Source organism: Barbus barbus (assembly GCF_936440315.1).
Source record: "Barbus barbus genome assembly, chromosome: 18".
Classification (NCBI taxonomy): domain Eukaryota; kingdom Metazoa; phylum Chordata; class Actinopteri; order Cypriniformes; family Cyprinidae; genus Barbus; species Barbus barbus.
This window is the reverse complement of record NC_136746.1, coordinates 27,769,086-27,791,285: the sequence shown is the minus strand read 5'-3', so window position 1 is coordinate 27,791,285 and position 22,200 is coordinate 27,769,086. Positions and strand designations below refer to the sequence as shown.

Here is a 22,200-nt window from a genome sequence, read left to right as displayed (position 1 = left end):
CACACACACACACATATATATATACACACACATATATACATACATACTATTTAATATGCTATATATATATATATATATATATATATATATATATATATATACACTATATAGTAATACTAAGTAAAGGTATTAGTATTAAATAGTATATAAGTATATAATAATATAATATACACACACATATGCAGACATATACATGCATGGTTAAACACAATATTTATTTGATTTGACAGCTAAGAATGTCTGAAATGGGAAATTGGGAAAGGCTATTTTATTAAAAATCACTATTTTTATATTTTATATGACAAATAACATACAATATATGACAAAGAATATTGGATAGCGTTGGGGTGCAGCCTTTGTATTCTGGGGGATAGGTCACATTAATCAATCATATTTTCAACCAATCCCTAGAGAATTAGAGCAAGAAAACTGGTTCGAGGTGAGTCATCCACATCTGAAACGCACAGCATCATCAGTGCTGCATAGAAAGGGGCTTTTTATACATCAATCATGCATACATCTGTAAGTACCATCTTATGACATTAATAAATTATATGAATCTAACAGTATAAACAGATATCCTGTGCACCTGTAAAGAATCCTGCATTCTCTCCAGCACTAATGACAGTCTCTCATCCAGATATGAGTGACTCACCTGAAACCAATTTTCAAATCTCTAGTGATTGGTGGGGAACATGACCATGATGAATATGATGTATTAGATTCAGCACTAGGCTTTGAGTGCAAATTGTAATGCACAGATGCCTTTGGCTTTTTTTAATAGAGAAGTATGCATGGCAGACACGCTGCATATTACAGTATAGTCAGACTGAGCTGAAAGTGGAAAAATGATTCAAGCCACTAATAATGTCATTTCAGAGGTGAAAAACACTGATGAAATCAAGCCTCACCCGTGTGACTCCTGTGTACAAGACCAGGCTTCCATTGGCCTCAAGCACCAGCATGGTATGAATGTCCTTTGAAGAAACGAAGAGAATGTGAAATTTAGGTCTTGACGACGACAGTGGAGGAAAAGAGGATGACACTTATAACTGATGTTCAAGATTTACAAGCGTCACGATTATTGAAACGGTGTAAAATCCCTCATCATAACAGGAAGCAGCAAGATCTGATCACAATGGATTTGAAATGTGACTCTACATGGAAACATTTACAACTCTTATTACACTGATTTTACAATTTATTGCATGGTTAAAAGTGAGTGTTTGGCTGTTAGTTAACATATACCAACATGGTTTAACTTTTAATAGCTTAACTGCCAAATAGTACAGATGAAATATGCACAACAACAGCAGCAAAGAGTACTAAAAGGACATGTTCACAAAGGTCAGCATGAAATAAAAAAAATAAAGAAATCTAATCACTGTATCCATTTTAAATGCATATTAATCATCTTTTTGTGAATGGTACATCCATGCATTTGTTTTATTGTTACATTTTTTTTTGCGCTTATAATCAAAATATTTTTAATTTTTCTTGTTTTTTTTTATTATTATTGTATACAGAACCAGTCATTTAGTCTACAATAAACTGCAAGACTGCATTTAGATCCACCTCCATTTTTGAGTTATCTGATCATGATTAATAATCTGATCGTGGAAATTCGATCTAGTCACAGTTATTTGAGAAATGCAATAATTGTGCCATTTCAATCACATTTTGGCATCCAAATTTAAGCACTTAAAGAAATGTCATCAAATGTGCAATAGAAGCAGGGGGAGTCATAATATGACAGGGAGTACACAAACATAGTCGATGATGTTCTTTTATACAAAATAAAGGCTTGTGGGTGTGTCATTATTTTATATACATACTAGTATATTACAAAATTCATGATTGTGACAGATACAGCAATGTCCACATCTTAAAATTCAGCCATCTCAAAAACAACTGGAGCATAGAACCAAATCTGCACCTTACATTTTTCTTCTTTTTCGATAATCTGTTTCACTCAGATGTACATCATAATGCCAAAGAAAAGATCTGTCACTACTTCAGTTTATTTTGACTTCACCAACAGTAAAGATAAAACCGAAAAACAGTTCAAGACACGGTGACAAAATGTTTTACATACATCCTCTCATAAAGATATATTTGACAAATTCAAAAACTCACCTCAAGAGGGGCAGCATCTTTTGCGGTAATAACAGTCATTGATGCAAATATCAGTTGAGAAGTTTCATTGCTCTCAAGGAATTTCACACACCTGCAAACCGCACACAAAAGAGAGGTAACTAAGTGCTAGAGCTTTAAAGTAGTTCCATACTAAGAAAGCAAAGTGATCTATCCTATTAATGTAGAAGTAAAACTTGAAAAAATATAAGCCACACATTCACCTGAGCTGCTGGTGGGACTCGACCAGGAAGCACAGATACCTGTTCTCACACAGGTCAGAGGTGATGAAGACTTTAGCGGCCTGGCAGCCTTTCTCCCTGCACAACACAGATTTCAGGACAAACATCTACAGTAACTTCACGCTCTCATAAACACAGGATATCGAAACTCATGAGGCTCAGTGCACCTGGAGATACCGCTGGTTTCTGTCCACAGCTGCTCAATGCAGAGGTCTGGTAGAATGGGCTCCATCTCAGGCAGCAGAGCTGTTTCGTTCATTGTGCTGTTGGGTGAGGCCAGGATGCTGTGGCCGCGTGGGGACGGCGTGTGGCAGGTCATGTTGAAGCGCTGAGCTCCGGAGAAAGAGGGTGCTGCGATGCCAGGCGAGTGAGCCCGACTTATTAAGCCAAGTTAAAGAGAAACCAAAGAGCACATTTAGATAAATATTTGTATTTTTTTTATTAACCTCCTGCATGGACATACCTGAGAGCAGCCATGTTTGAAATGCTGGGCGAGTGAACACGTGAGTGTAGGCCCGGGGAGGCAGGGATTCGGCTCTGGTTATGCAGGGCATGGCAGTGTAAGGGCGAGGCAGGCGAGTCCAGCCGGGTCACGTTTCTCAGGTGGGTGCTGAGGATGCTGGGGGCCACATTGGGTGTGTGAACTGGCCCAGGCTGGTCTGGACACTTTAACACTGTGGTCTGCTCCTGAAAAAGCACAACAACATTCTAAACTAAACGTTTAGATGTATATTTTTTTTTTTTTTTAAAGTAGTACATTAAAATGCATTGAATTCCACTTTTCAAGAAAAAATTAAATGTGACCCTGGATCACAAAATCAGTCATAAGTGTCAATTTTCCAAAATTGAGATTTATGCATCATCTGAAAGCTGAATAAATAGGCTTTCCATTGATGTATGGTGGTTTGTCAGGATCAGACAATATTTGGCCGAGATACAACTATTTGAAAATCTGGAATCTGAGGGTGCAAAAAAATCTAAATATTGAAAATAATCACCTTTAAAGTTATCAAAAAGAAGTTCTTAGCAATGCATATTACTAATAAAAACTGAAGTTGATATATTTACGCTAAGAAAGATCATGCAACATGATCTTTTATCCTAATGATTTTTGGCATAAAAGAAAAATTGATCATTTTGACCCATACAATGTATTTTTGTCTATTGCTACAAATATACCCCAGCGACTGAAGACTGCTTTTGTGGTCCAGGGTCACAAATATCTATAAAATATGTTTTATTAGTACCACAGTAGCGCTCAGGTAGTTTTCTTATTGTAATAAATGGTTTTTCATTGTTATTGAGTTTCAGTGACAAATTCTGATATTAAAAGGTATCGAATGACTTTAAATCTAGATTGGACATTTAAACAAAGTACTTATATTAGCCATTAAAAAGGTCTTTATCCAAAATTTATTGATTAAAAAAAGTCAGACACCTGTGCTAGTGATCTTATTCAAACCAGCCTTTAGACTTCATGGTTAAACTAGGAAAATGACATTTGACACAATGTTAAATTTAATATGAAACATTGGAACATTAACACTTCAAATAATTATTAACCATTAAAACAAAAACATAGAAACATGAGGTATGTATTTGTATGCAATGACTGAGTAAAGCAACCATACCTCAGATGTGACTTTGCGCAGGGTCCAGACGGTGTGTGAGCACTGCTGTGTGTCGTATGTCATGATAATGGAGGGCTCGTGGCAGGTGAACACTACTCTCAGAGTGCTGTCTGAAACATACTGGAGACGGGACTCAAACAGACCTGGACCAATGAGTGGGAACAACAAGAGCATTAACATAATTATGGCATATTCTGATGTCAAGAGTCCAGAGAGCCACAACGCATCCAAGTCATTATAATAGAGTTAATTCAATGGTTTCCCAATGTCCAAGACTAACATTTTCCAAGTGTCAAATGTATGGTTTTGGTAAGTCAATAAGAAAACTTTATGACCAATTGGCCAGTAGCTTTATTAGGAAATAATACATGGTTTAAATTGAATTACATGAACGTCAGTCTGACTCTTACTGACGTAAACAACATGAGCGAATCAAATAAAAAAAATACAGACCTTCTACTAAAGAAAACATTTGTTTATCCGGGAACCATCGTAAGTTTATTTATGAGGTTTTGTATGTGGTGACACATTATGAAATATTTCTCACATTAAGCTGCCAAAACAAAAAATATGAGGAAAAAAATCACAATGGGCTGTCATGTTTTTGCAGATTTGTAAAGAGACTGACTCATCTTGAATATGCTGCTGCAAACAACACAATGACCTGCACAGTCACTAATATACAAGAAATAGTCACTTTAAAAAAAAAAAAAAAAATTTCAGAATTCCTGGACAGAGTTCCTGGAAATTTTGGAATGATGTCTTGGCAACTAACTGAAATAAAATAAGTTTCAGTTGAAGTACTAAAATCACTAAAACAGAAACCAACATAAATAAAAGCTTAAAAAAAAAAAAAAAAAAAACCTTATAAAAACGAAAAAGCGCAACTAAATCACCCAAAACAATTATCTAAAATTCAAATGAAAACACAAAAATAAAAGCCACTTTAAAATATTAATAAATATTAGAACAGTATATAGACAATACAAAATGACACTGAAAATGTGCACAATTATCAAGTCTTACCGGTGGACTTACAGACAACAGGAGCGATTTCATCTAACGGATGCAGCATGCTGAACAGAGTCGGGAGAGGTTCCCTGGTAAAGAGATTCAAATCATTCACGACCATATTCACACTACACAAGCACTTGTTTACAACAGTCAAATGCTAACAGTGACAGTATTAATATTTTCAATGTTAAAACAGAATAAATAAATAATCAAGCACACCTGATGGGGCTCATGTGGCCATCAACTGTAATATTTTTGCGCTCCAAAAGCAGGCCAAACTTTGTTGACCAGAGAGCGGAGACCTACAAATGACAGCCAGGAACAGTTAATCGAGAGAAAGAGGAACCATCACAAGTTTTTTTAGCTGATGGAAAACAGCATTTTACAGCCAAAGGTTAAAGGTATTATTATGCATGAAACAACAAACAAAGTTGTTTCTATTATGGAAAAAAAACTAGTGCCTTGCATTGCATCAGAGAGTTTCAGGCTCTCAATTCCAGTCCCCTGGTTCCCTTGTCAACATTATAAATGCATATGTCTAACATGTTTAGGAAAAGCCTCTGGGGCAACATGCCAGAATATGCTCATGTAAAATAAAGCCAGCATTAGCCAGAACTGTAAATTGCGCTGTCTAAATACTGTTACTAAAACTAAACCGCCCCCCCTTTCCTGTCCACGTGCCAAATAACCCATTATGCCTCATGAAACGGACAACTACCACACATCATCAGTCACTGAGCTAAAAAAGACAGTCAGGCTGAATAAATCCCTGATGGCACTAACAAACGCCTGCCAGTGACAATGTCTCTGCTGGCTCTGATTTCCTCCAAGAACACAAGGCTGATACAGACATTTGAACCGGATTTGTGAGTGAGAAATCCATCATATAACAGATGTACTGTGGAGAAACTCAACAGACACAGGCATCAAGGGTTCTGACCTGGAATGGGAGTGGAGATATGAAGTCTTTCCCACTCATGCTGTGGACATTCACACAGGTGCTCTGGGCAATACACACCGTCTTCTCAACAACGTCCTTTACTGAAGATCATGGGGAAAGCAATCACTCAACAACAACAACCAAAAAATTCAAGGAACAACATTTAGCATCATATACATATTGCTACTGACAAGAGACAAAGCAATTAAAAATGCAATAAATAAATAAAAACATGCACTAAAAAGACACAAAAATTAAGTAAACATAATAAATAATTAAAAAATATAATAATAAATGAAACAATACAAATAATACATTTCAAAAAGTAATAAAACAACAAAAATAATAATAAAAAAAAAAAATTTGAAAAACTACATAGAACAAAAAAATTATACTACTAATAAAATAATTGTTGTTTTCCCCTTTATTTTTCTTTTTTTACTTTGTGGAAACAATAATAACAACAAAAATATATACAATTCTTACCATCTTTTTTAGACTGAGGGACCGTGAAATTACACCATAGAGCCTATAAAATAATTAGTAAAATAATATTATACTTGTGTATTATACTATAATTGTCAGCATGAAAAGTGATTCTTAATACAACAGCCCCAAAAACCTTTTAAGCACATAAAAAATGTCTTTTGTTTTGCATACAAAACTACCAAACCAAATGGTAATTACTATATTTTTCACACTATAATCTAAAATGGCTCAAAAAAGTGAGGTTTGTTTTAGGGCTGGACCAGAATATTCGTTCGGTGGGTTGGCATTCGATTTTCAATTTTGAGATTAGAATATCCTTTCTTTTTTTTTTTTTCCAACACCTGGCATGCTCCACGTTCTCAACTTGTCCGCCTAGCGCGCTTGCCGCACATCTACATTTGAAGTAATGAACTTAAACGCGCAAAAAACGCGACATGTGAACGGACACTCTGCTATCACAAAACCGAATGCGATGCATGCGTTTTCATTCAGTCAACTGTCCCGAGATTGGGTCAGCATGCAGTAGCTCTTGTAGTGCAGACGAGATGCGCTGATGTGAAGCCGCTTTGAGAGAGTGAAAGAGAGAAGACGCGGTCCAGCTGAATCACTCACGCTGTTTTCAAATGACTGATTTAATCTGATATTTTGTGTGGATTAATTTACTCATCTAACCTACATGCTATATTCAACAAATGTTTGCAGGAATTTCCCTCATTATAAACTCGAAAGCTACGGGAATGAGTAAAACTATGCGATACACACAAATTTAGGACCTGATTAAATATAACTCTATTTTACAGAGATTTGTGAAATAAAATTCCATGATTTTTACTAAACTTTTCCAGGCCTAGAAATTGCTGTTTTAAAATTTCATAGCTTTTCCAAGTTTTTCATGACCGTACGAACCCTATAAAAGAAACTTTTTTGGTCCTCTCCCTCGTCTAATCACATGCCGGATCCGTTACCCTGCTTTATTCCGGGACCTCTCAATTTACAAATTAAGCACTGGGCTACCTTATTAAAAGTACTGCTCTTAACACACCTGTGTGTTTTGTATCACTAGTGCAGTGTCCGTTCTCGGAGCATATAAGTCCTGCCCACGTGAAGCGTGCTGCTTCCGGCTCGCGCTGTTCTGTAGTTTATTAAACGTTTATTAACTCTGAAAGTGTCGCGTGTCCATATTGCACCAAAATGCGACACTGCACTCCCTTCGGTCTGCAGCAAGTCATTGGATGAACGGTTCTCGACACAATAAAAATGCAAACAGACGCACAGAGATTCCTGCTTTTAGAGAGAATATGTTCAGCCCCTCCCTCCGAAGCTTTGAATATTCGGTGTTGATTACTACCGAAGCTCAAAAAATGGTATTCGGACCAGCCCTAGTTTGTTCAGAGAAAAGGTCTAGCATCATTTGTTTGCAGACAGTACCTGCTGGTCTGGGCTGTCCACCGTGAAGGCCTTGTACACATATGAGGCTTGATTCTTACTGCCACGACTCCATATGACCATGTTTCCAGCCACATACAGCTCCTCCTCATATTCAACCTCATAAGGAGCAGTTCCCTTCCTCAGCTGCCAGCGCTCCTGCCAATCACATCACAATCATACTTAAAACATGCAGTATTTTGATAGAGAACAGTTTAATTTGGCTTAAACTTTGCTTAACTGAAAATTAAGTGTTTACTGTTGTCCTTTTGCATTATTACCCACTATTTTCCTATTAGATACTGTAAAGCTGCTTTGACACAATCTGTAGTGTTTAAAAGTTGACTTGAATTAAAGGAGAAGAGCAGTGTGAAGAGACTGCTAAATATCTCCTTTTGTGTTCCACAGAAGAAACAACGTCAGAGGTGGAAAAGCTACCTTCTTGCGTTCCTGTAGAGTGACCTCCTGAAGGGATCCCACGAGTCCAGCCGCCCCGTCTGTGGACCAGAGCTCAGAAGCCGGCTGGAGCTGCCGCAGCTGGAGATTCACAGCATTCGGGTGATTTTTGCAGTGCTCACGACCGAACGGGACAAACGACTGCAATTCGCCTGCGGCTATCATTGTGGCTCTCTCTTCATAGACGTGCGACATGAGTTCCCAATATCAGCATTATTTCTGTGAAACACAAAGACATATTTACAGACAAACCATTGTGTTATGCATTGACATTTATGCCAATTTCAGTATTGCAACAATATGTCCCTTTTTATCATATATATTATTATATATCATATATGCCTCACATTTTTGGAGAATTTGTTAGTCTGTCCATATGTTTTAACATTGCTTCTTTCACAAAATATACCTCAATGCTCAATAAACCATCTCCAACTATTATTTTAGTATTACTGATATACTATTATATATATTATAGACTATTATAGACATATAACGTGCCCTCTTACTGTCCATAAATCTTTATTTCTAAAATCTATAAGCATTCTTCATGTACCTCAACTGTCCATTGCTACTTTATACTTGTTTCGCTAAAATAACCACAAAAAGCAAAGTTTCATCATCAGCTGCAGGCGAAAATACATCATTTACTGGCATGTCATGTTATATTTGTTATGATAAGCTATTAATTCATCACTGAATTGATTGCTGGGAAATATTTTAATAAAAGCATGTATTACACTGCACAGGACCTCTCAGATTTTGTTATGACTTGTAACGAATAACAACATTTACACAGTTTGAGGTAAAACACAGAACTTTTTATATTGCAGTCGGTCTGTCAGCATTAGCAGCGGCGCTAATGCTAACAACATCCGCTGCAAATAATCACCTGCTAATAACAAATAGTCGAGCTTCCTGTCCTGGAGTGCGGTCCTTCCCTTTGACAGATGTCTCTCCCTCTGCAATCGCCTGCTCGTTGAGCCCAACATACAAACATATCAAAATACGCCGTGAAAACCGACTGAGCACACTACACGGTTTCAAATGAACGCGGACATGTTGTTATCCCGTGACGCACTTCCGAGCGTCTGACCAATCAGAGAGCTGCGTTCTGGAAGTGCGCAGCGCGCGCATGTCGTACTGGCGGCCTGTCGTTAAGCAAGGTAAAGTGATGATAATACCATGGTTGTTTGATATAATTACCATGGTACTGAACATAACACCATAGTATTGTCGTGTATGTGTCCAAAAACATGATATTTCCTGGGTGAATGTACACAAAAGCCTAAACCACAGTACTTTTTGATGCTTTTTCTTCAAAAATAAAGGTGGCAACATTGAAAATCATATTTTTATATCCTATACATTTTCTTTCTTGGTGGCCAGTGCTCTTATTATTTTTATATATATAAAGGAATATAAGACATACATTAAATACTGGCTCTACAACTATATTTATACATTTATGACATTATTTCTGAATCTTTGTAAGCTTTGTAATTCCTGTTGTTTTCCCAGAGATATGATAAATATGTTGCACTAATATGAGCAGATAGATAGATTTTCAGTATTTATTATTTATTTTAAACTTTGAATTTGATTGCATTTTAATTACTCTTCTCATGTTACTGCCAGGATGAATCACTTAAGTTCATTTGTAAGCTGATTTGGATAAAAGCATGCTAAATTAATTAAAGAAAATGTATCTGTTACACTCCACATTCAAATATAAATTTTAATTAACCATGCATCTAAGAAGTGACAAAAGATTTAGGATATAATGTCGATAAAAGAGGAAATAAATATTTTTATTGTTGCTGTGATTTTGAATACGACCCATGTTTAATTTTGCAATCTTGGTCATTTCTTAATTACGAACTAATTAATTGCGTATCATTGTTATAAACTAGCAACAACCACACTAAAACCCAAAGCCACCGATTATTAATAACACTTTTAGTTCTCTAAGGCTGCAGGTCACAATAAGTTGAATTTGAGTTCTCTAAATGGAAGTGATATATGATTGGAAAATCAATTTGACAAAAATTGCTTGGCATTTGATGCAAGCTTGATATTGTATCATGCATGCTGTGTATAAGTTACTCATATTTGTATCTGTATATTTGTTGTGTAGTCAATAGTGGAATAGATTCTGTTCAAGTGAAACCAGTATATAGAGGTTCTGAGGTAGTAGTAAATTTCAGACATTTTATTTCCCATAAACTCTGACACAATAGAGATAGATGTGCTGAGATCAATATGAATTCAATAGAGTCAGAATAGGAGTTGCATTCCTCCTCTGTAGACTCGCAGGGATTCTTAATGTGCGCTAGATAGTGTGCGACTGGAAGAATGTGTCTCCAGTGTTGTCATCTCACTTGATTATTTTTCAATAAAACTCCTCCCTCTCACACATATAGCAAGACTGATTTTCAGTCCTTCAAATTGTTTCTGTGTATGACTGAACCCAAGTCTTTCCACTGCATGCACTGCTAAACTTCAGCTACTTTAGATATATTGGCAATATCTAATAAAGAACTACACGATACGACAGAGTTGTGTAGAGAAAAAATATTTCACCAATGATTGAGAGCTGTCATATCCATATCTGAGTCAAGAGCATATGCAATACACAGGCAACCGGTAAAACAGCATGATGTTCATACGTGTGAGATGATGTCCGGAAAACAGTTTGACTTTCTTGTCAGTGTGTGCAAAGATGAAACCATTAGTCATAGGAAAACCCAGAGGCTTGAAATATTCTGTGCCAATTAACATTTAATATTGAGTTGCATGTGAATATTTTTGTGCAGTCTTGTATAATTCAGATAGATAGATAGATAGATAGATAGATAGATAGATAGATAGATAGATGGATAGATAGATAGATGGATAGATAGATAGATAGATAGATAGATAGATAGATAGATAGATAGATAGATAGATAGATAGATAGATAGATAGATAGATAGATAGATAGATAGATGGATAGATAGATAGATAGATAGATAGATAGATAGATAGATAGATAGATAGATAGATAGATAGATAGATAGATAGATAGATAGATAGATAGATGGTCGATCAGATAGATAGATAGATAGATAGATAGATAGATAGATAGATAGATAGATAGATAGATAGATAGATAGATAGATAGATAGATAGATAGATAGATAGATAGATAGATAGATAGATAGATAGATAGTCGATCAGATAGATAGATAGATAGATAGATAGATAGATAGATAGATAGATAGATAGATAGATAGATAGATAGATAGATAGATAGATAGATAGATAGTCGATCAGATAGATAGATAGATAGATAGATAGATAGATAGATAGATAGATAGATAGATAGATAGATAGATAGATAGATAGATAGATAGATAGATAGATAGATAGATAGATGGTCGATCAGATAGATAGATAGATAGATAGATAGATAGATAGATAGATAGATAGATAGATAGATAGATAGATAGATAGATAGATAGATAGATAGATAGATAGATAGATAGATAGATAGATAGATAGTCGATCAGATAGATAGATAGATAGATAGATAGATAGATAGATAGATAGATAGATAGATAGATAGATAGATAGATAGATAGATAGATAGATAGATAGATAGATAGATAGATAGATAGATGGTCGATCAGATAGATAGATAGATAGATAGATAGATAGATAGATAGATAGATAGATAGATAGATAGATAGATAGATAGATAGATAGATAGATAGATAGATAGATAGATAGATAGATGGTCGATCAGATAGATAGATAGATAGATAGATAGATAGATAGATAGATAGATAGATAGATAGATAGATAGATAGATAGATAGATAGATAGATAGATAGATAGATAGATGGTCGATCAGATAGATAGATAGATAGATAGATAGATAGATAGATAGATAGATAGATAGATAGATAGATAGATAGATAGATAGATAGATAGATAGATAGATAGATTTTTTTAAATGCATTTTTATCACTGAAGGAAAAATAATGATTCAGATTTAAATGGATGAACCACGCTAAATAAAAAGATGTAATGTGATTGGCCGAGTGGAGCGCTGGTCTCAGGAGCATGACGCTGTTGTCCTTAGCTTTCATTACAGATCTAATGATGCTCTGATAGCATTATTGAAGCTAATGTCCTCTGTGTGGTCAGATATACAGATGTATTTACTGCATTCATTTGGATGCTCTTAAGGGTTTGTCTAACTGATCTGCCACTGGTTTTTGGACCACAGTATAAAGACAACAATGGAAGTCGATATTGATGTGTTGACAGATTACACCTGACTCTTACTCTACGAACATCAGACAAATGTCAATAATACAAATATTACAAACCTAACATTAACATTGATTTAATTAAAACGTCTTCAAACTTTTTCCGTTTGTTAGGCATCCCTAAAGACATATTACTACTGCCTTTGACAGGTACGTTGAGAGAGCAGACAGGAAACAATTAGGACAGGAGGGAAAGGGGTCAGGAAATCACATGAGACTTAAACTTGCATGTCAATGGTGCTTGCATGGTCAAGCATCACTATTTTGATTGCTGATTTGTTTTTATTTAAACAACCTCCTAACACTATATATTAAACTTCACAGTCTAATTCATCCATCCAAAGGAAATCTCATGCTTAGATTCTGTCTTGATGTAAGGCTGCTACAGTGAATACAGAATAAAAATTGATTTAATAAAGAACTTGATTTATTGGCATTGCATCTGCAATCTACATCCCTCATTAATCACTTTATCCACCAGGAGACCCTAGAAAACAGTGATCCAGATCAAATAAAGCTGTTAAGGTCAGTGGGCGAAAGGTCACTGTTACCGCAGATAAATGTGAAAACCGGTCCTAATGCGAGGCCAACAGCAAGCTAACATAATATTATTGATTATGAGAATAAATGACAAACTAAAATGAGTGTTCAGGACGACCGTCTCTAGGGTCTTGGTGGACACTTATGTATGTAAACATTTCCTGTGTTTATGCTTAAAAAGAGTCTGGTTTATGTCACTTGCGGCTCTCAACAACTGACCGTGTTTGTTCATTATTTTGGCAGTGATGTATTTAATACAGAGAGTGATCCTGTTAGCAAAGGGATTGAATCAGGGTTAAGATGAGGGCACAGTAACCCACAGAGAAATCCTTACTGATATGTTTCAAATCTATCTATCTATCTATCTATCTATCTATCTATCTATCTATCTATCTATCTATCTATCTATCTATCTATCTATCTATCTATCTATCTATCTATCATTCTCATTCGATCATTCCCCTAAGATCCTTTCAGTAAACAGTTCTTATACGAACCATTTTTTTCTTTTAATTTGTGAAGAACATTTTAATAATCTAAAGAAACTTTTTTTTTTTTACTGTAAAGAACTTTTTGTGGAATGGTTTCATGGATGTTAAAGGTTCTTCATGGACTATTGATGGCAATAAAGAACCTTAATATTAAGATTCTGTCTATCATCTGTCTTTTTAAAAGTAACTTTTAAAAAAAAAACTATTTAAAAAAAAACTATTAAACCTACTGAGAAATGTGTCCTGAAATATTTTGTAGAATTCTATAATATTCCCTTTAAGATTTTTTTTTTTTTTTTATCAGTTCCGAATTTTAATACAAATTCCAACAGGAATTATGTCCATATGCCTTTTTGCATTTTCTTAGTGGTTTTTGACTTGGGAACTCATGCTGGGTTTATTATTGCATGTATTGTTCCAGCTCAGTCTCTTCTTTGACCAAAAAGTGCATCCATGCAAACAAATACCCAAAGAATGAATCACCAGGCATGACACAAAACATTCTGAGCAATCACAAACTTCATTTCACCAGTGTGTGTGTGTGTGTGTGTGTGTGTGTGTGAAGTGTGCCTGCCGACCAATGACGAACACATCCATCCCAATGGGACTTTCTTCGTGACGTATTAACGCAAATCAAATCTGATTGTCTTCCTGTCTGATGGAAAGTATTCAGACATATAAAACGAGGCGAGGGGTGAGACTATTCAAAGAGACACAAGACCACGCAAAGGAACTTAAAAAAGCACCTGGTCACTTTGGGAGATTTGACTGGAGGTATTTCAGGACCCCGATCAGCGCGCGGATCACATCTCTATAGCACATGTAAGTTCCTCTGATTTTATTTACTTTTGAACATATACCACAGTCACTTTTTACTTTACGTGCATGTTGCAGTCATTTAGACTAGTTTTATTTTACATTCGCAGCATATAGTCTAATCATATTGCACGTCATTTAGCCTACATTAATTGATGTTCACAATGAAACCATATTTATAGTATTTTACAAGTAGCCTATGTTTTTACAATAAAACACTGCAGCCTTGTAACTAAATAGGACATTTTTCTGAACGCTCATACTAATTTAAAATTGTTTTAATCAAAGCAAAAACTTTAATTTAATCAAATAGGAATGCCTTCCATAGCCTAAAGAATCACTTTACACAAACAGCGAAAACAGATTGCATATTTTAACATAATTTTGCATGCATTCACGTGTCTTTAATATTGTAGGCTATTTAAAATGCAGTTACATTTGGTGTTTTATACAGTGTGTATTCATGTATGCACAGGTGTAAAGCAATGCTCGTGAGGAACGGCTCTCAGCTTTTGCTCTTCATAACTCTCTCCAGTGTTTTATATGCCCGGACCTTAAGTTTACCCTTCGCCTCCATGAGGTAAGAATTCAGCTCTAATAAAGCACATGAATAAAAATGAATTCCTAACTATTTTATGATGTTTTAAAGCATTTTCTCTATCGGAATATGCGCGCGCTTCAGAGCGGTGCGCGCGCGCAGGTGAAACGCCTCAGATGAAAGAAGAAGACAAAAACACAAAGAAAGGTTATTTTGTCGTCTCATTAGATATTTAAGTAAATTACAATATTGCCACCCTGTATGAACCTACAAATCCCCAAACAGGCTATACATAATTTCTATTCCAAATGTAATTTATGCATACGCAGTGTAGAAGTAAGTGTTTTAACGACCTTCAAATGCTTCAGCGTTGGTTTGCTCTTAAATAAACATGCAAAATTTACCATGCTAACCGTTCTATACTTAGACTGTATAATAGAATCCTAATGAATTGATATGAGATCTTAACACAGCTTAGGAAGCTTTTTAGAAACTATATTGTTGACGGAAACTATGGTTGCCATTGTAGCTTTTTGTGTGAGAGAGTGTAGACATTGCAAAAAAAAACATGTATTTATTATTAAACCAAGCAGCTTTACAAGAAATCAAGTGAATTATAGGAGCAACTGGCTATACTGTGTCATTCACACTGGATTAGAGTAAATCGGAGTAACTGATTTGGAGTAAAGTTACTTATCTCAGTTGGTTCTGTGTCTGTGTGCAGAGATACGAGACACGCAGACGGGCTCTTCACAAGCGGATACAGTAAACTTCTAGGACAGTTATCTGCTAGACGGTACCTGGAGTCATTGATCGGAAAGCGGGTCAGGTATGGATCTTTTTTATGCAGATGCATTCTGGCAGTGCCGTTTACATTACATGATCCATAGCCCTGCTGAAACCATCTTAAGGTGGTTTGCTGGTCTTCACTGGTCACCCAAGTGGTGTTCGGCTGGTTTAACTGGTCTCCCAAAACACATCTAAAACCATTAAACCAGACCTGAACAGTGAAATCCATCTTAAATGCGAGCTACAACCAGAAAACCATGTCAGACTAATTTAAGATCAGAGCTTCTAATGGTGAGCTGGATTTATGTTTAGGTAATCATTCAAATGTAAGGTAATCACGTTTTTGTCTCCTTTAAGTGGCATATTACTGGATTGCAGTAAATAAAGTAAATCTGTAAGTCTAGAATTCTGAACATTATTTCTATAATGGTTTATCCATGTACAAATTCTCAAAATGGTCATAGAATTATATACCATATAATCCCATAATGCTGCTGAATGTTTTATTGGTCATCTCAAATATCAGAATGAAATGACAGTTTGAATTATCATTGAATATCGTGCTTCTTTGCATTGTGCATCCCTTGCATCTAAAATCTATAATTATATTCAAAGATTACAATTCCATCAAATTAAATTCATCTGTCTCTAAATAGTTAACAATTACAAGCTCTGATTAAAAGCATGAATGTAAAACATCATGCATGCATTTCTTTATGCAATTCTAGTGATGATTTGATGGAAGACCAGGCGCCGGTGAAGCGTCATTCAGACGCAATATTCACAGACAACTACAGCCGCTTTCGCAAGCAGATGGCGGTGAAGAAATATCTCAACTCCGTTCTCACAGGAAAGAGAAGGTATAAAGCACCAGCACATTGTTTCTTTCCTAGGTTTTTAATAATCTTTTACTCAAAGATGTGTAAATACTCGGAAACCAAGATGTTAAACATATTTACTGATCTCTTCAGTCAAGAAGACCCACCCAGCATGCAGGAGGAATCGACTGGAGGGGAGACCATGTATCGGGAGAGCTACGATGACGTCACCGTAGACCGACTTCTGAATCATATACCATTGGTACGTTAGATGGAGACGTGCATAAGGCTTTGCACTAATAAAAGTGCTTGCAACCTGCTAAATAAAGCTAATTTAAACGCTGATCTTTTCTCTTCTAGACTCTCTGAGGTCGGTTTGAAGGCAAGAAATCTACTCTCCGAGACCATCATAGGTTTTCCATTTACACAGTCTAGTATAGGACATCAGCATACTACTAAAACAACGTGTTGAAAAAGAGAAATGTGGTTACCTATGACGTAAATGTTTGCACTGTACATAGAAAATAAACTTGGATGAGAGATGTCAGCTTGAAGATGTACATAGTGTGCTTTGGCCTTGGAAACCCGTTTGCTTTGACATGTTTCCTGTAAATTGTAGATCAATAAATGCATTGAAACAAGCCCCGGACTGGTACAATAAGAGAACCGCATATTCGGACCTGAAGACTCCTGATTGGATCTCGAGTGATGATGTAACACTATTTCCGTGCATTTTGTAAATTGATTATTTTGTAAGAATATTTATGTTGCTTCTGTCTGAATTCTGATTCTAAAGGGATCATTTGGGTTTGGAGGGTCGGGGCATTGGAAATCTTTATTTTTGCCATTCAAAGTCAAATAAAAAGTTGAAGAGCCATGAAATTCTTGACTGCGCTCGATTTCAGTGTCGCAAAACTACAGTTTCTGCCTGTTTTATTTGGTTCCACAGTGACGGCTGTTCAAGTAATAAGCCATTATTTTGAGTAATGTTCAAACTGTCTCAATTATATTTCTTTGTCTTATGACTGCCGTTTGATTTCATCCATGAAAATACATATAATTTGGACTGCACAGGTGCAGAGAAAGACACAAATGCAACATTAAAGATTGCATAGCACTCATTTTTTCGAAAAATACGGTAAATCTATTGTCCAGGCAGTTGGCGTAATGATGTGTGAGTGTCACGGGATGATGCAGTTCTGATGCTATATGAAGACAGACGTATACAGAAGGATCTGTCTGCTCTCATGACCGTACATTAAAATGACTCACCAAATCAAACAACATAAGGTGTGCGACTGAAAACACGTCACTCATTCTTGTAATTCCAGTTGAAGGTCTCATTTCGTCTCAATCGGTCCCTTATTTTGAGAACTTCTGAAGGAAACGGTCATTAGTATTCGCCGGCCTGTGACTAAGCGTGTCTACAATGCATTGAAGGCAGCTCTGGAAATTTGAATCATAAATGTCAGAGGATATGGAATGCCAGAGAATGCGTTATATAAGACGACATGCACTAAGATGGAACTCTGGGTGCCAAAATTAGGCTTGTCTGTCAAATTACATTTATTTTGAGTCATCCTTTGGCCTGGAAATTTTTTTGGTTTGTACCAATTAAACTATAACTGATATAAATATCTTAAGGAGACAGCTGAGCGGACAAGGCTCAAAAATAAGGATGAATTACTGATGGTCAGTCAGAAAATGTTGTGTTGTCACTTAATATTATGTTTGTTTATCATATGCATGATCAACTGCGAGCTATTTATAGCTTTTATTAAGGTTGCATTGTAATGTAAAAATATAGGTTTTCTAGTTATTATTCAAAATACAAACCTTTTTACAAAAAATGTTTTTTTTTAAGTAATTCATTATAAAAAGCTGAGGGGTTGTTAAAAACATACAAAAAAAAAACATTTTGAAAACAATTTAATATTTTAGATACATAATTTTTGTTAAGATGTTAAGCACAATTTTAAAAAAAATCATATATATATATATACTTTAAAAATATATATATTTATTCAAATTATAAAAATCTAATATTGTTGATTGTAAAACAACTTAAAATACAACTAAATAATTTTAAAATTATGTAGGTAAATTATTTTTGTAAAGCGTAATTTTAAAAGAAAAATATTGAAACAATTCAATTAAAGATAATTTGTTTATTTTTGTAAGAAATGTATTTTTTTAATTATTTATTTTTTGATAATGATATAAATCATAATTTTAAATTAAATTTAAAAAATATTTTTTTTTATTTTTTTTTTATTCAATCATTCATTTATTGTGGTAAGAACCATGAAAGTGTTTACAAGGCAAGTACAAATCTGAACTACTGACTTACCAATATTGTGCGTAGACTCTTAATAGGATGTTTGTAGCTTAATAGTGAAGAATATAGGTTATGGTCAGTTTGTAATTAGTTAATCAGTTTCTTTTGATTGGTTTGGCTGGTGGTTACTGTTGAAGTGCTCTACTTGGCTGAGGTAACTGAAGAGGCCGTTATGTGTTTTTCTGTGGCTGTGCTTCTTTTAATGCATGTGTAATTTTAGCTTGTCTTTGTAATCATTGTGGCAGCTGCATATCCCATCTTCCTGGAAATGCTAGAAATCAAGCTGAATGGAACAATAACAAACAATCAGAGAAAATATGCACTGAATATTTTTTGTGTGCTCTTAATTTGTCATGTTGGATTTATATCATTACAGCACTAAGTTGGAGAAGATGCAAAAACAGAGATGACTAATCGAAAATCACTCATGCACCTAAACGTGTATTTGCATAATGTGCCATGTATATATAGTGCTAACAATGAGTCTTCATTTATCCATATTCATAATTACATTATTTTTAAGAAACATCAGAATCTGACATGAGAAATAATCGTCAGAAAATTATTTTTTATTTATTTATTTATTTTTATTTAGATAAAATGCATAAAATGTGTTTTATGTCTTGTATAACATGTGATGCATCAGTTATGGCTCATATGGTGCAGAATAGTGATCTCCTATTCAAGGTGGAAAAAAAAAAATGTATTCAGAGGCCCAAACTGAGCAAAAATATGCAAAAATCTGCAATATACAGATGCTGATTTTATATGGCCAAAAATTAAGATGAAATTCTGAAATTCTGTCACTGTATATATCTTATAATAATGTCTTAATAAAATTATATTTAAATGCTTAGTTTTATGAACAAAGCTCTGTAGCTTCAAAACAAATAATGCAATGCTATACAATAGTGATTGAGAGATGAACAAATAAACATTTCCCAAAAGCCTGATCATATTTAGATTTTCTTAAAAAAAAAAAGTATGGATAATTAAATAAACCTACGTTTCTTCAGTAAAGTTATTCTTTCATTTACTTTATAAAAATCAAGTCTGAACTATCAATCAGACAACAGAAGGCATGTAGTAGATTGTGCGCTACAGGTTTTCAACAAAGTTTTGATCGTGTTGGAATTTCAACCCGGTTGGGAATTTAGAGGCCTTAGAAATTCATGCATCAAATATGATTGTCACGTTTATGTTCCTGTTTGTCCTTATTTGGTTTAGTTCCTGTTATAATTATTAGTCAATCACCTTCAGTCTGTACACCTGAGTTAATTAATCATCTTTTTTGCTCCTTTGTTCCCTGTCTTTATAAGCCTTCAGTTTCTGTCTGGTCTTTGTCTTGGATTGATGTTATTTTGAAGTTTCTTAAAGAATTTTTATGGTTACCCTTTCATCGTGCACTATTTCTACAACCACATCCCGTGACAGAATCCGAGACCAACACAAGATAACTGAACCGAGCAACGTGAACTGGGCTGAGGATTTTCTCCTGGATCTCCAGCAGGGTGGTCGGCCATTGGAGCAGTATGTGGAGGAGTTTGATACATCTGATGAGTTGGAGCGATTCCACGATTAAGGCGTGCTTCCGGCTGGGACTAAAAGATCATTTGTTTAGATTCTTGACTCCTGATGATTGCTGCAGACCTGTAGTGGACTTTGTAAATTATGTACTATAGCGATAAATGGTACTAAGTTGCTTGTAGATGTGGAGGATCCTCATCCTCCTCCCATCCGGAAGCATATGGATGCACTAGCTCACCACAAGCCAGCTCCCTCCACATATAACTCCAATGAGCCCACTCCCTCCGTTCCTCCCGCACTTCCAAGTTTTCCTAAGCTCCACCATTGTCCTCAGTCCAGAAATGCCGACTGCTCCTCAGTCAAGCCCGCCACCATCCACGGCTCCACTGTCAAGCCCGCCGTCCGTGGGGAAGTCATGCCTGCCGTCTGTGGCTCACTCAGGCCCTTCAGTGTCTGCTCCAGCATGCAACTTCTAGCTCATGGATCTGGCACTACCCCTGGAGATCTTGGCTCCTGTCCTCTCCCCAGAGTCTGCTCCAGGATGCTCTCCTGAGTCTCCTTCGCCTCTGCTGGTCCTGTCCAGCTCCCCATCGTCTCCGCACCTCCAGAGCACCCCCCCCCCCAGAATTCCTAATTCCTTTTCTCAATCTGATTCCATAGATCAGCAGGTATGATATAAAGATTCAGTCTCTGGTGACCAGGCTTAATCTTTTGCTATTGAATTGTTGTGGTGCAAATCAGATGCTATGTGATTTTGTCCAGGGCCGTGTGGAGAGGAGCAGCTCATTAGCTCTCATTACCGGATGGCTAAATGGGCCTGCTGACCACAGCAGGTAAAAATAGATGGATAGACTCCACACTGACCAGCTCCGCTCTGATAATGGGTGCATTACCACTTAAAGTGATTCAACCTAGAAATGGCTGGCCAGAAACCACTTGTTTTGAGCATTAGTGAGCGAGTGTGTTTGTGCTTTGCACTCTTTCCACATGCCCCCTCGGTCCTGTACACATTTGTAGTCAGTTTTGGTGCTCTGAGAATTTAAAGAATAGCATGAATTTCCAATAAATATAGAGTTATAAATATATGGGTGATATTGAGACCATATGTGACTCTAGACCACAAAACCAGTGTTAAGTCGCTGGGGTATATTTGTAGCAATAGCCAACAATAGATTGTATGGGTCAATTTTTTATTTTATGCCAAACTTAATTAGAATATTAAGTAAAGATCATGTTCAATGAAGCTATTTTGTAAATTTCCTACCGTAAACTATCTAAACTTCATTTTTGATTAGTAATATGCATTGCAAAGAACTTCATTTGAACAGCTTTAAAGGCTTTTTTTTTTCTTTTTTTTTGCACCCTCAGATTCCAGATTTTCAAATAGCTGTATCTCTGCTAAATATTGTTATATCCCAACAAACCATACATCACTGGAAAGTTTATTTATTGTATGATGTATAAATATCGATTTAAAAAAATTGAGCCTTGACTGGTTTTGTGGTCCAGGGTCACATACAGTATGTTCATACTCCATTGTTCAATCAAGTCTCTTATGCTCACCAAGCCTGTGTCTATTTGATCAAAAATACCGAAATCATTCAAATTTAAAATATTATTAAAATTGAACATTTCTGTGGTCTATCTGAATATATTGTAAAATGTAATTTATTCCTGTGATGCAAAGCTGAATTCAG

General features: G+C 35.7%; 2 protein-coding genes across 4 annotated transcripts in view; one reads left to right on the top strand and one right to left on the bottom strand.

Annotated features, from left to right (window-relative positions):
• Positions 1-9,423, bottom strand: part of LOC306884610 (anaphase-promoting complex subunit 1-like) — a 59,455-nt gene extending 50,032 nt beyond the window's left edge. For 2 of the 3 annotated variants that reach the window (XM_079440619.1, XM_079440621.1), the window contains exons 1-13: positions 9,223-9,423; positions 8,313-8,549; positions 7,878-8,033; positions 6,447-6,489; positions 5,961-6,061; positions 5,240-5,322; positions 5,033-5,106; positions 4,007-4,149; positions 2,839-3,062; positions 2,543-2,752; positions 2,358-2,453; positions 2,137-2,227; positions 912-977 (exon numbers count right to left, since the gene is read on the bottom strand). In XM_079440619.1, coding sequence (XP_079296745.1) covers positions 912-977; positions 2,137-2,227; positions 2,358-2,453; positions 2,543-2,752; positions 2,839-3,062; positions 4,007-4,149; positions 5,033-5,106; positions 5,240-5,322; positions 5,961-6,061; positions 6,447-6,489; positions 7,878-8,033; positions 8,313-8,525 — 1,500 coding nt within the window. In that variant the 5' untranslated portion in view covers positions 8,526-8,549; positions 9,223-9,423. The remainder of the gene's footprint in view (positions 1-911; positions 978-2,136; positions 2,228-2,357; positions 2,454-2,542; positions 2,753-2,838; positions 3,063-4,006; positions 4,150-5,032; positions 5,107-5,239; positions 5,323-5,960; positions 6,062-6,446; positions 6,490-7,877; positions 8,034-8,312; positions 8,550-9,222) is intronic. The other variant, XM_079440620.1, reaches the window with a different exon arrangement.
• Positions 9,424-14,302: 4,879 nt separating this feature from the next.
• LOC306884496 (VIP peptides-like) lies at positions 14,303-17,517 on the top strand. Its single transcript, XM_079440402.1, has 6 exons — positions 14,303-14,499; positions 14,969-15,073; positions 15,756-15,860; positions 16,549-16,680; positions 16,792-16,900; positions 16,999-17,517. Coding segments are annotated over exons 1-6 (462 nt in total). The 5' UTR covers positions 14,303-14,497; the 3' UTR covers positions 17,008-17,517.
• The last annotated feature ends 4,683 nt before the right edge of the window (positions 17,518-22,200 follow it).

Coding starts and splice junctions, on each gene's coding strand:
- LOC306884496 (XM_079440402.1), top strand. Junction 15,861..16,548: donor TTGATCGGAAAGCGGGTCAG/GTATGGATCTTT, acceptor ATGCAATTCTAG/TGATGATTTGATGGAAGACC. Junction 16,681..16,791: donor GTTCTCACAGGAAAGAGAAG/GTATAAAGCACC, acceptor TGATCTCTTCAG/TCAAGAAGACCCACCCAGCA.